The sequence below is a fragment of the Podarcis muralis genome, chromosome 10, assembly GCF_964188315.1.
Source record: "Podarcis muralis chromosome 10, rPodMur119.hap1.1, whole genome shotgun sequence".
Taxonomy (NCBI): domain Eukaryota; kingdom Metazoa; phylum Chordata; class Lepidosauria; order Squamata; family Lacertidae; genus Podarcis; species Podarcis muralis.
In genome coordinates, this window is record NC_135664.1 from 58,170,536 (window position 1) to 58,184,467 (window position 13,932).

Below are 13,932 nucleotides of genomic sequence, written 5' to 3' on the forward strand. Positions count from 1 at the left end.
GTGGCCAACGTGACAAAGCTGCATCTGGCGAGCCAGAGCCACACACGGAAACGCCGTTTACCTTCCTGCCAGTAAGCGGTCCCTATTTATCTACTTGCACCCGGGAGTGCTTTCGAACTGCTAGGTTGGCAGGCGCTGGGACCGATCAACGGGAGCGCACCCCGCCGCGGGGATTCGAACCGCCGACCTTTCGATCGGCAAGCCCTAGGCGCTGAGGCTTTTACCCGCAGCGCCACCCGCGTCCCTGATTTACACAGGAGACGTCACCAAATCCACCACCAAATCACATTGAATCCATGGACTGAGCCATGAACATCATGAAGCCAGGGCCACCAGGAGCAGGTCTGTGGACCTGAGGTACGGCTCCTCTGGATTTTTACTAGGGAGATCCACAAAATCTCTAATCACATCAGTAGCCACAGACTGCTCCACAAAAACCGCAGATCCAGTGGTACATGGCACCACAGGGCACAGAGACATGAATCCAGAGCGCAGATCCCTGTGAACCTGTTTATGTTTTATGTATCTTCCCCCTCCAAATGAAACCCATAAAACCAAGGATTTGACTAAGGCTTCGTGGGGATCCCCTATGAAAATTCAGTGGATCCTCAAGGAATCGTTTCCTGGATCTGAAGGATAGAATCTGTGCTTTCTATGACTCAGGTCATGGGCACAAGTGGGATGGGATGGCTGCTGTTCTTGGATGACCACATATTAAAAAACCATGAGGATCCATGAGTCAACTTATTTTTGTGTCATGCACCAAAAGCCATAAGATCCTTGATTTTTACAGCTCAGCCTGTGGAGACTGTTGTGACCTGTGATTTGGTGGTGGGGATAGTATCCCCTATTTTGTTTTGTTTTGATCACGTGCAGTCAAGAAGTTGACTTGTAGACGACTAAATCCTCCTTAGAGAAGACTTACTGAAATCAGGGGTTGTGGCCAACTTTTAGGTCCAATGATGTCCATGAGTCAACTCCGAGTAGGACTTAGCTGGTTGGATACAACCGGATCCGTGTTTGGGTTTGGTTCGATTTACTGCTTTCAAGGTATATGGCGCGTCCTCAGCCAGAGATTGGCACGAAGGAATCTCGTTCCCCTCAGCCGGTGGGTTGGGTCGGCTGGGGCGGACAGGTGCAGGAAGGGAAAGAAGAGCCTCTGTAACCAGAGGAGGAGACGCGCGGGCTGCCCTCGGAGATCCCTCCTCCCTGGAGAGACAGCGGGTGTGGGTGTTGCGTTTGCGGGGAAAGAGAGAGAGTGTGTGAATGAAAAGGGAGAAGACAAGCGGGCTCAGTGCCTGGAAAGGAAGGCTCTGGGAGAGGGAGCCCAGGAGAGGAGGGCGAAGAAAGGTGGGACGAGGCGACTAAGGAGGTGACTGTGGGGAGACAGAGCGCGCGGGAAGGGCCTGGACCGGCCACCCGAAGGAGAAGCGCGAAGGAAGGCACTGAGAAGAAGGTGGCTCCTGGGCTCAGGGAAGGCGGCGCGTCACAGGGCGAAGAGGCTCTCGCGGCGCCGCCGGGGACCTTACCGTCCGGGCTGCTGAGGGAGCAGGACCAGCCCCGTAGCAGTCCGTCCCCCCCCGCCGCAACCGGACCTAGCGAGGGCGGGGCGACGACGGCAGCAGAAGTTGAATTTGGGCGGCCCCGCGGCGGTGTGAGGCGAGGCCACTCCGGCGACGCTGTTCCCGCCCGGCCGCGGGGAGGCGGCGGAACGAGAAGCGGCGGCGGCGGCGGCGGGAGCAGCAGCATGGTCTTCCCCGGCGGCTTCGCCTGAGGCGGGATGAGGAGCCGCCCGTCGCAGCTGGGCAAGGTGCTGAGGAGGAGGTTCCGCCTGGTGCTGGTCTTCGGGGTGCTGGCCGTGGCGCTGTGCGCAGCCTACCTGGAGCTGGTGGTCTTGGCCGACGGCGGGGGACACCCCTTGAACCGCAGTGAGTGGAAAGGGGGTCCTTGGGGCTTAGGATTCCCACACGAAGACTTCAGCCGAGTTTAAAGATCTTAGAAAACAGGCGGGCGTAACCGAGGCGAGAGTGTCTCTGAGCGTGTGCAGAGAGCCTTATCCCGCTCCTCGGGCTCGGGGGTTCCACTGGGGATTAGGGAGAAGGGAACGCGGCTTCCCAAGCAGATTCGGACTCAGGTGCTTCCACCCATTTCTTTTAGAACAGAGCCACAGTGCCTGGTCTGATGGGGCGCAGAGGGAGACAGGTGAGGGTCGGGGAGCAAGGCAGACCGCGCAGCTTCTGCCGACCTCACAATGCTGCTCACTCTGAGGCAGATATCCTGCACGCGCCAGAGCTGCTGTTAGTGAGTTGGTTAAGGGCTGAGAAGTTTCCTGAACTAGAACCTAAAGGCCTAGACTCATAGGTTGAGAGGGTCAGGAGGGAAGCGCTTTCTCCCAGGCAGAAATGGCTGGCTACCTGGAGTGCTCATTCCAGAGATGGAGTCCTTCACGCTCCCTGACTCAATGGAAAGGGAGTCTATCCTACTGCTCTTCTAGCCAGAGAGAAAAACCATAAGCAGGGGCGTTCTTAAGGGTTGGCCGCATAGCGCCTCTTCCCCGTTTGCTCCCTGGGCTACTCCTCCACTTCTTTGGGCCTTGGAGGAAGCCACTGGTGGGGTGTGAAAGGCAACAAAAAGCAATTTTTTTGAGTTTCTGGTCCATGGTCTGGGGGCAGGGGGTGCCAATACATCTCCGTGCCAAAGGCGCAAGGGGTGGGAGGGCACCATCCAGGTCCTTGCCAAGGGAGCCAAGGTATGCCTCTGACCATAAGGAATAGCCATAGGGGAAGGTCCATGGTCAGTGTTAGAGTATCTACTTTCATAGAATCATAGCGTTGGAAGGGATCCTGAGGATCATCTAGTCCAACCCTCCAATGCAGGAATATGCAGCTGTCCCATACTGGGATCGAACCTGCAACCTTGGCATTATCAGTGCCACACTCTACCCAACTGAGCTATCCATGCTCAGGCTTTGGATGCAGAAGGTCCCAGGTTCATTCCTCCAACAGGGCTGGGACTGTCCTCTGCCTGCAACCCTGGAGAGCCGCTGCCAGGCAGTGTGGACAGTACTGAACTCGATGGACCACTGGTCTTACTCAGTCTAAGGGTTAGGGTTAAGCTCTGGATGTCTTAACCAAGCCACTATCTCTCGACCTCTGCCCTCAGTATCTGTAATAGTGTGTTAATAGTACAGACCAGTCCTATAAAGTTCTTGTAAGGGTTGAGGCAAAGGCTGTGTTCACATTACTGGCTAAAAATACAGCTAAGTTGTTCCTTTCCTCAGTTTTGACCCAGCTTGTTATTTTTCTAAGAAATGACAGCATCGGTAGCAGGATAGATATGGATTGTGGCTAATGTTGTGTACACCGCTTCCTAAACAAGCGTTGGATGCAGAGTAAATATGAGTGTGTACACAGCCAATGTATATAAAATATTGAGCTCAGTAAGTGTGTAAATACTAGCTTTATTATATGTGCTGGAACATTGCCTTTAGTCCCCGGACTAACCCATTTGGACAGGACTTGCAAAATTAAGGCTGAAAACCCTATGCCCACTTATCTGGGAGTAAACCCCTTTGAATTCAGCAGGACTCCTGAGTAGAACATGTGTAGGATTGCGCTGTAAATTTAAAGATATCCTTGGGGTTAAAATGCACCTTTGGTGAATCTTTCTCCAAAGAAGCTGCCTAGAAATCATGGCTAGAGAGCATGCAATTAAAGACGCATCGAAGACATGGAGAACTGTAGCCAAAAACGTTTTGACTCTGCCCAAGGTTGGAGTTCTCTTCTTGGGAGCCAAATGTGCCTTTGGCTAAGGCTAAGCCTTCCTCCAGAAAGGGGCTGTAATTAAAACCTGCCAACTGAAGACAAGAGATGAATCCTTTCTCATCAGGCAGTGTGAAATTAGTAGGTCCGGAAGAGGCACGTGTTGACAGTTTAGCCATAGGATATAGCAGAGCATGCAGGGATGGTGATTACGATTTCAAATGTCCCACACCACTCAGGACAACTAGAAGGATTTACTTACAGCTGGAATTGAAATGGGAGCATCCTATCTCCAAAGTAGGGGGAAATAGATGGTAATTTGCACCTCTCTCTTTTTCTCTCTCTCTTTTTTAAAGATATTTATTAAGATTTTCAAAGTATTACAAAATGAAAAAAGAAAAATACAAAATAAAAATAGTTAAAAACAATTCCATCTTTCCATTACTTATCTTTCATTTGCTTGTTTCCCGGACCTCCTCACACCTCCCTTTTTTGTATTCCAATTCAATTTGTTAATTCAGCAAAACTTTTCCCTCTTTGTTTATCCTAATCTTTAATCTTAAAATATTTTAACCTTAAATTTTAACCTATTAATAATCCATTTTTTTCATATTCCTTATATAGCATTATAGCTAAAAACCACTTAACTTCTTATCCAACATCATTCTAACAATCATTAATTTTACAGTATTTCTGTAGGTAGACTTTAAACTTTTTCCAATCTTCTTCCACCGACTCTTCTCCCTGGTCTCGGATTCTGCCAGTCATTTCCGCCAGTTCCATATAGTCCATCACCTTCATCTGCCATTCATTCTTCCAGGGTGGGTAGATCTTGTGTCTTCCAATACTTTGCGATAAGTATTCTTGCTGCTGTCGTGGCATACATAAAGAAAGTTCTATCCTTCTTTTTCTCACATGCGCATCCAGAAATGTGGGTGTACTCAAATCTGACAGAATATAGTTGATTGATTCATGTTTGGTTATTTCATTTCTATGCCGCTGAATATATTAACAGTATGAGAGTTGCACAGAAAACCGAAGCAGCAACAGAGAGCTTAGAGAGAAAGTATTGCAAAAATACAGTTACTTATAAAAACGTTACATTAATACAAAGTAACGTGTGTGTGTGTGTGTGTGTGTGTGTGTGTGTGTATTTTAAAAGTTGCTTCATCCTTTCACACAGCCGTCCCTTTTCATGCATTGCAACCCTTTTAAAAATAGCAAAGCTACTATCGTAAAACACTAGGGAGTAAGCCCATTGGATACAGTGGGACTTATTTCTGGGCAACTAATTATGTGTAGGATTGTTCTGCACAGCTGAACCCGGACAAATTTATTTTCTCCATTGAAACAAGGTTGTCTGAAGGCCATAAAGAGGGCACCATAAATTTGATAGATTCTGCTGCCTCCGGTGCACTTCAGACTATCTGCCAAAACCAGCTTGCTAGAAATCTGGTTATAATGTAAATTCATCATCCTTTAGACTTAGTCACATGGCCTAAGGTGGATCCTAATGACAGTTTTCCTGGGTTTTTTCAGTCTTCATCATGAAGAGGAAGAAAAAATGGTGGTGGCTTAATCGGAGCTTGTCCATACTGTTATTTAATGTGGGCCTTCCTTCCATTACCACATTTTTCTTAAGAAAATGGGGGGAGATACTATCCGTGTATAAGATGAGCCCGGATTTTGAACATTATTTTAGAGTAAAAAAACCATAGTCTTATACATGGAAAAGTATGGTAATTCTCTGTTAGATGTTCTCCTCCAAATCATTGCAGTCTTACACTTTCCCTTCCTTCAGTCTGGATTTTCTCATACCAGGGATACTCTGGAAAGGAGAGGGTGAGACCATCTGGATTGAGGGAGGGGGAAATGTGGGAAGGCAAGATTTGGAAAAGAACATTGTATGGACAGTGGAGAATTAATGGAGGTACAGGAAGCTTTTTGTCCACATTAAACAACAATATGGATGAGAGCTCAGTGATCCTGAGTTGAAACGTCAGATACAGTGGTGCCTCGCAAGACGAAATTAATTCGTTCCGCGAGTTTTGTTGTCTTGCGATTTTTTTCGTCTTGCAAAGCACGGTGTCGGGAAAGTTTTGGAAAAGCTTCAAAAATCACCAAAGTCTTTAAAAACCTCAAAAAAGGCTACCACAGTCGCAACTGTATTAACGGTGTTAAGAAAAAGGAAACAAACTTGCAAGACGTTTCCGTCTTGCGAAGCAAGCCCATAGGGAAAATCGTCTTGTGAAGCAGCTGAAAAAACAAAAAACCCTTTCGTCTAGCGAGTTTTTTGTCTTGCGAGGCATTCGTCTTGCGAGGTACCACTGTACTGAATTGCTCTAATGAATGGTTCACAGTGTATTTATATCGTAGGCCAACTCCACATTGCAAAAGTGGGTTGACTGAATGTGGATTAATATGTGGATTGATCACAATATGTTTCATAAACCAGTAATTCAAATCATGAACCATGTACCTCTCATTCAGTGTTGCTTGATAAAAGTTCTCTTACAATGGGGGGAATCTGGTGGACACGATTAACCCTTTTGCATCTGATAAAGCAGACTGTAGTCCACAAAAGCCTAAACTGGTAATAAATTTGCAAAAAGGTCTCCCAGCTACCCTTTTGGCAATTGTAAAAATTTTACGTTTTTTGCACAGCTGTCAGCTTGTCTACCAGTTAAAACGAGAGCCAGTGTGGTGTAGTGGTTAAGAACGGTGGACTCGTAATCTGGTGAACCAAGTTCTCATCCTGACGCATCCTGAGGAAGGGAAAGGAGATTGCGAGTCGCTTTGAGACTGCTTAGGGTTGTGATCAAGCAGGATATCAAATCCAAAATCAAAATCCATGAGATTATACTATTGGTTGTGGCATAAGAAGAGTGTGTGCTGTATTTATTTACATATTCACATTGTGTGGCAGCAGATAACCTTGTTGCATTTACATCAAAGGTTAGCAGCGAACTGTAGCTCAGTAGCAAGTGAGAAACGTATTACCAATTATCTAATCCAAAAAAGAAGGTGAAGGAGAATGAGGTTCTCCAAACATTTGAATACTGCACTGATTGTGCCTTGGTGAGAATGAGTTCGAGGATTACTATTTCAAGCTCTATTAGGGTTAAAAGTAAAGGTAAAGGTACCCCTGCCCATACGGGCCAGTCTTGCCAGACTCTAGGGTTGTGCGCTCATCTCACTCTATAGGCCGGGAGCCAGCGCTGTCCGCAGACACTTCCGGGTCACGTGGCCAGCGTGACAAGCTGCATCTGGCGAGCCAGCGCAGCACACGGAACGCCGTTTACCTTCCCGCTGGTAAGCGGTCCCTATTTATCTACTTGCACCCGGGGGTGCTTTCGAACTGCTAGGTTGGCAGGCGCTGGGACTGATCGACGGGAGTGCACCCCGCCGCGGGGATTCGAACCGCCGACCATGCGATCGGCAAGTCCTAGGCACTGAGGTTTTACCCACAGCGCCACCCGCGTCCCCCTATTAGGGTTATATAAGGGCAAACCATGATGGTTTAAAGAAAATTACAACCAAAATATATTTTGGGAAATGTACACTTTTAAATTGCAATATGTTATCCTCTAGGTACTTGACAAAAACTAGAGGAAAATTAACTTGTGTGTTTAGTTTATGATTGAGAGGTGTTTCTTTAAGTGGCTTGTGGAGGTAACTGCCAGTGCTACCCTACTACCAATAAAAAAATCTATTTTGAGTTGTAGTAATGAAAAATAAATACTTTTTATTTTATAAATACTTTTTATTTTATAACTCAGTAAAATTTCCACCTTCTACAGGTACAGGCATGCTCTATGTTTGTTTTCTGCTAAAAAGAGCTGGTCTCAGGCTGAAGGAGACAGAGGATGTTAGGAGTGGAGTTCTTCCAGTATTTTATTCATTCTCCTTTATTTTTGTTAAATCTTTCTTTATAGTCTCCCAGGTGGAAAACCTAGTGACAACACATAACTGGGTAACAGCCAGCATTTATAACATTGCCTTTGCTGATGCAATAGCCTCCTTCTGCGTTTGTTGTTCTGCATCCCAAAGGTAGATTTTTCTCCAGTAATTTTCCAGAGCTGGAAGTCAGTCTATAGATCATTATTTCCATCTCTGTTTGCAACAGAACACTCACTGTTTAACTTTCTCTGGAACGTACTTATGGCACATGGGATGCGTGGGATCCCAGCAGGCTCTCCCCCCCCCCCCCCAAAAAAAAAGCTTGGTGCTAGCGTTCACAGCATTACTCTGGATTTTTTACTCCTGTTAACGGAGGAATCTGAGGGCTCCCTTGGGCAAAAAACAAAGACACCAACCAGGACAATTTGGAGCAAAAGAGCAGCCTGTAGGCTTGGCCTTTATTGGAAACTGTCGTGACAGGACTCCCATCCACAAGATGAAGCAAAATGGAAGCCCAGAACAAAAGAAGACCCCAGAACAAAAGAAGTCCCCAAAAGAGGGACGCGGGTGGCGCTGTGGGTAAAAGCCTCAGCGCCTAGGGCTTGCTGATCGAAAGGTCGGCAGTTCGAATCCCCGCGGCGGGGTGCGCTCCCGTTGCTCGGTCCCAGCGCCTGCCAACCTAGCAGTTCGAAAGCACCTCCAGGTGCAAGTAGATAAATAGGGACCGCTTACTGGCGGGAAGGTAAACAGCGTTTCCGTGTGCTGCACTGGCTCGCCAGATGCAGCTTTGTCACGCTGGCCATGTGACCCGGAAGTGTCTCCGGACAGCGCTGGCCCCTGGCCTCTTAAGTGAGATGGGCGCACAACCCCAAAGTCTGTCAAGATTGGCCCGTACGGGCAGGGGTACCTTTACCTTTACCTTTAATCCCCCAAACTACACCCCTAAGACTACATCACAAAAAGGAAGGGTTGAGGGAGGAGTTGTGGAGGTAACCTGAGTATCTTGTCACCTGGCTGGTTCCTCCTTTCCCCCCTCCCCATGAGTACTTTCCAGAATACAAAGGGGAGTTTGCAGTTTCCTGCCCCCAGAGGGAAGAGCTGATCATTGTCCTTTGTTCCAGTCTGTGCTGAATCCACTCCCATATACAAGTTCTTTGTCACCTTGATGGTCTTCTGTCTAGGACCATCAGGGTTGGCATAGCAACTGGGCAGGGCTCCTGTGTATGTGTTGATATGCTCAAGGGATTATGGCTGCCCTGTATCAAACCTTCCCCATTTTGTAGTCCTTCCTACATGGAGTAAAATAAAAGTGGAACGGTGCAGATCCGATGTATGGTTGATTTTCTATGAATTTATAACAGAAGTGTAGTGTATGTAGTGTGTGAGAGTGAGTGTGTGTGTGTGTGTGTGTGTGTGTGTGTGTGAAGTTTGTACAAAATGAATGATTGGGGGGGGGGGTTTCCTGTGACACTCTGGATTATATTCTACTATGGCATTCCTACTTCCACTCACACGAACACCAAAAGACTGAAATATTTGCTTCTAATGGCTTTTGTAAGTGTTCTGCAGCATCTGCAATGGGGTCAACTCATTACTGCTTCACATTTAACATTATGGAATAAGGGGAAGGATCCCATTATGAATTGATAAACTGTTTCATTGGTCCTTGAATATCAGAACCAAAATTCCATTCTTCCACCTGGCTACCAAATGTGCCAGACCTCTAGCAAACACAGAGAGCCCAAGGGAGAGGTGAAGTTGTGACTCATATGCACAAGACCAGTATCCAGCCAGTATCTTCTTATTGTAATAATAAAAATAAATAATCCATATTTTAAAATTGGGTTTGCCACTAGGAAATACTGGCGAGGGAGCAGGCATCTGTTCCCCAGTGAGAAAAGATGGGTCTCTATGCCAGGTTTGGGGAGCATGAGAACTGCCTACAGCCCGGGTGCAAGAGGGCATGTAAAGCCTGCTGAATCAATTGCGATCAAAAGGCTGGGATTTTTTAAAAAAGAGCTGTGTTTATCTGCCAAATTCCCTATTTGATTTTTCAGTTTAAGATTGCTATCTCAAATATCTTTCTTCAGATCTATTTGCTTGTGAGAACTTGTCTTAATGAGTCTTGTAGCTACACCTTCCTCCTATGCTTGGTCCTGGATGACTCAGCACTTCTGCTGGAGAAGGTTGGACTGTTTGTATACATATGGAAAAGTTCAAACTCTTAATGCAAGTGTAAGAAGCCTGAAAGAATTGCTGCCTCCACCCATTAAACACATCAGGTACTGCCGTCTGAGGAGTATTTTGAGGAGCCTGAAATGAATTTGGTCAGAAACAAGAAGCTCTTCTCATATGTTATATTACAGTTATATTTGCATTTAAAAAGCACACCTGCATTGAGCAAAAATGTATGTCTTCCTGACAAATCTGAGGAATTTCATCTGCATGACTGTCTCAGAATGATTTGCAATAATCACTTGGCTTGTACTCAATCCTGTCAAACAGGTAATATTATTTGCATATTTCAGGAATAGGGATGGAGTGGGCAACCTGGCATTTGAACCCAGACTGTCTTTCCTAAGGCAGTAGTCACTAGATCCCCTGACTCATCCAAATAGTGCCTAATTTGGGCCTAATTAAAAAATGCCAAACATCTCTGTACAACTTTTGTCTTAATGATTGGAGACTTGGGGCCACTCCAAATTTCTTCATGGAAACTGAAGAACTGTTGTGTAATCTGCAATTAGATTGTCACATGTGATGGTTATGAGTTTGGGTACCTCACTACATGTTTATTAGCAGGAAAAATACAGCCCATCACAGTTTTTCTGCAACCCCCCCCCCAATAAAATTAGTGCATATGCTTTTGTCACACATGACAACCAATAGATATTGCCTGTTGTTGCCTATGCAGAAGTGCTTTCCATGTAGCTACTGTGTAGGGACATAATGGGACACACCATGGTTGCAAAGGTTCTAGCTTCAATGTTCTCTCCCTGCTTGAACATAAAGTCCCCCATACTGTCTAAGATTTATTTTAATCATTATTTACATCAGCATCAGTGTGAACATGGCGAAAGCAATCTAGGATTGTCTTCGTAGCCATCAAAACCAAGGATCAATGTGGGTTTACAAACCATGGTTAGGGGCAAGCCCTGATTAGCTTTAACTATGATTGTAATAGAGGGGAAGGGAAACATTTCAATGTGAAAGGGACATGGAAAGCCACATGCAAAATATATGCCTTTGTGTGCTTTAGGTTCCTTCTGTGCAAATTAACATCCTAGGAAACAATCAGAGGGTTGTGCGCCCATCCAAAGAGCCTCAGGGGTAAACTGTGTTGTCAGCAAAATGACAGAAAAGAAAAGGGCCCCTGTCCAAACCTGCTCTCTTCCATCTTTCCACATCTTGTTTCCCTGCATTTTTTATAAGGTATGTGCTATATTTCTCTCTGGCCTGTGACACTCTGAGTATTGCCAAACTTAAGCATAGTGGCAGCTCACCTACAATACAGTCACACCCAGTATGCAAGTCAGTCTGTGGACTCTGTTATGAAGAAAACAAGAGCGCATCAGAAAGAGTGCTAATGACTCTTCTAAAGGCCCCCCCCCCGGGGGCTTTCTCACCCTTGAAGCAGAGCTTAATCACTGCTAACACTAAATGTTTTTATGAACTTACTTGCTAGAGCTTCCAATACCCTAAGGTAAAATAGTTTACAGGTTTCACAAAGGCAGAGATAGCCTTTTCCTTTCTAGGTCTTTGTCCTCATCTGTATCATCTCATATCCCCAGAGTATATTGTTCTGAGTTTGGGGGGAGGCAGACCCCCCCATAATCTCTACAGTCAGTGGTTAGAATTTGAGCAAACTCATAAATTCTGGCCAGTTCTTCACCCACTTCCCACAATCCTTTCAGTTGCAAAGAGACATTTCGCTCTTTGCAGTCTAAAGGTAAATACAGTTTAAGGCAGTGGTTCTCAAACTTTTTTTCCTCCTGGACCACACTTTCAGAATAAAATTTTACTTGTGCCATTCCAAATTCTTTATTGGTAAGAAACACATTGGAAAACAGAGAAAGAAACAACAACTAGCAGTGCTTGATTTATAATGTAGAACACAATTACTTTATAAAATGATCGTGGGACGCCCAGAAAGTATAAAACAATGCAGCTACATAAGAACGTGAATAAACTCAGTTGGTTAGAGCATGGTGCTGATAAGGCCAAGGTTGCAGGTTTGATCCCCACACGGGACAGCTGCATGTTGAACTAGATGATCCGCAGGGCCCCTTCCAACTTTAAGGTAAAGGTAAAGGTACCCCTGCCCGTACGGGCCAGTCTTGACAGACTCTGGGGTTGTGCGCCCATCTCACTCAAGAGGCCGGGGGCCAGAGCTGTCCAGAGACACTTCCGGGTCACGTGGCCAGCGTGACAAAGCTGCATCTGGCGAGCCAGCGCAGCACACGGAAACGCTGTTTACCTTCCCGCTGGTAAGCGGTCCCTATTTATCTACTTGCACCCAGGGGGTGCTTTCGAACTGCTAGGTTGGCAGGCGCTGGTACTGAGCAGCGGGAGCGCACCCCGCCGCGGGGATTCGAACCGCCGACCTTTCGATCGGCAAGCCCTAGGCGCTGAGGCTTTTACCCACAGCGCCACCCGCGCCCCAACTTTACAATTCTATTATTTCTATGATTCCCAAAATATAGTTATAAATGAGTTAAGCCCTGCTCCCTACACACACACACACCACACTTTTCTGCTTGATGGGCCTGTGACAGCTACTTTACATTTTCATTGCTTACATGCAGTGGCCCTGTGCAATCTCTCTTTTATTTTAGTGTGCCTCTTTTGCAAGGGTCCCCTTCCAAACACACAAAATCGTGGGTTGCTGTTTTTTCAATTTCAAGAAAATCCAACACGGACTAAAACTTTTGGCCTTTCACATCAGGGGGCGGGGCGCCTTAAATGTGCTTCATTGAGTTGCACCCAGCAAATGTGCACAGAGCTGCACCCAGCAGCCTTGTAGTACAGGTTGAATCAGGATAGAACCCTCCCAGTAGCTACTAAAAGTGAACGAAGTGGAAGTACAATAGTTCATTTACACAGCCTGCTGTGGTAGATGAGAGTGCAAAAAAAAAGCAAAAAAAAAAAAAAAAAAATCCCACTTGTGTAATATTTTCCAGGACATATTATTTCCATCCACTCAAAGACAGTTTTAGGGTAGTACAACCAGTGCTGTTGCACTGGCCACTGTCCTGCAAGGGGTGCCCAAAAATGCCGTAGAATGGACCATGAAATCCTCCTCCCCATTTTTTTGCGTTGCACAGGGTGCCACTGGAATTTGAGAACCCAAAGCCTGTCACTGCTCCACTTGTGGCCCTTTAACAAAATGTAAACCCCATGACTCTGGGGAATTTGATGAATTAGTGCTTGCATGCTGCACAGGTGACTGGGAACATCTCTGGAGAGTGATGATGTGTGTCAGGTTCACATTTATTTCCACAAGCAAGTTCAGGCAGGAGGATGGCATAGATTGGGTTGGTTTTTACTTACACTGCCGCTTTAACTCTAAGACTGAAGGCATGTGCAGGGCAAGGGTTGTCTGGGCATGTGAATGGGTGGGGATTTAAAAAAAAACACCAATGGTTGGTGTCCTCCCCCCCCCCCCCCCACATGCTTCCTGGTATTTATCATGGCTTTGTTTCCCACACTCTTAAATAAACAGCAAAAGTGCTTGTGGAGTTTTTATTTTGATGATTTACACAAGGTCTACCAAGAAAGCTAAGAAGGAGCGACTCAGGGGGGCGGGGCGGAATCAGAATTAATAGGATGAGGCTTTTAAAATTTTATTTGGCAAGCATTATGAATCAATGGCTCCAGGCAAAATTTGTCCTCGCTTTGTTCTCTCTGGAAAGTGAGAACAACCCCAAGGTTTTTTTTTATCAAGACTTACTTATTATATATTTTTATTTTATTCCATTTATATCCCACCTTTCCTCCAAGGAGTTTGAGGTGGTTTCTATCGTTCTCTTCCCCATTTTTATCCTCACACCAACCCTGTGAAATAGGTTAGGCTGAAGAGTGAGTGACTGGCCTTTTATCCAGGCATTTAACTCAGCATTGTAGAGTGGTGGCTAAACATAGCCATGTTCATGTAACTTGGTTTGAAGTGAAGCCCCTTCCAATACACCAGGCACCCCCAAACTTGGCCCTCCAGCTGTTTTGGGACTACAACTCCCATCATCCCTAGCTAACAGGACCAGTGGTCAGGGAT

At 46.1% G+C, this 13,932-nt stretch overlaps 1 protein-coding gene across 1 annotated transcript in view; it reads left to right on the plus strand.

Moving 5' to 3' along the window:
- Positions 1 to 1,166: 1,166 nt before the first annotated feature.
- B4GALNT3 (beta-1,4-N-acetyl-galactosaminyltransferase 3) overlaps positions 1,167 to 13,932 on the plus strand; it is a 75,501-nt gene continuing 62,735 nt past the window's right edge. Inside the window, exon 1 of the mRNA XM_028746629.2 lies at positions 1,167 to 1,928. Coding sequence (XP_028602462.2) covers positions 1,781 to 1,928 — 148 coding nt within the window. The 5' untranslated portion in view covers positions 1,167 to 1,780. The remainder of the gene's footprint in view (positions 1,929 to 13,932) is intronic.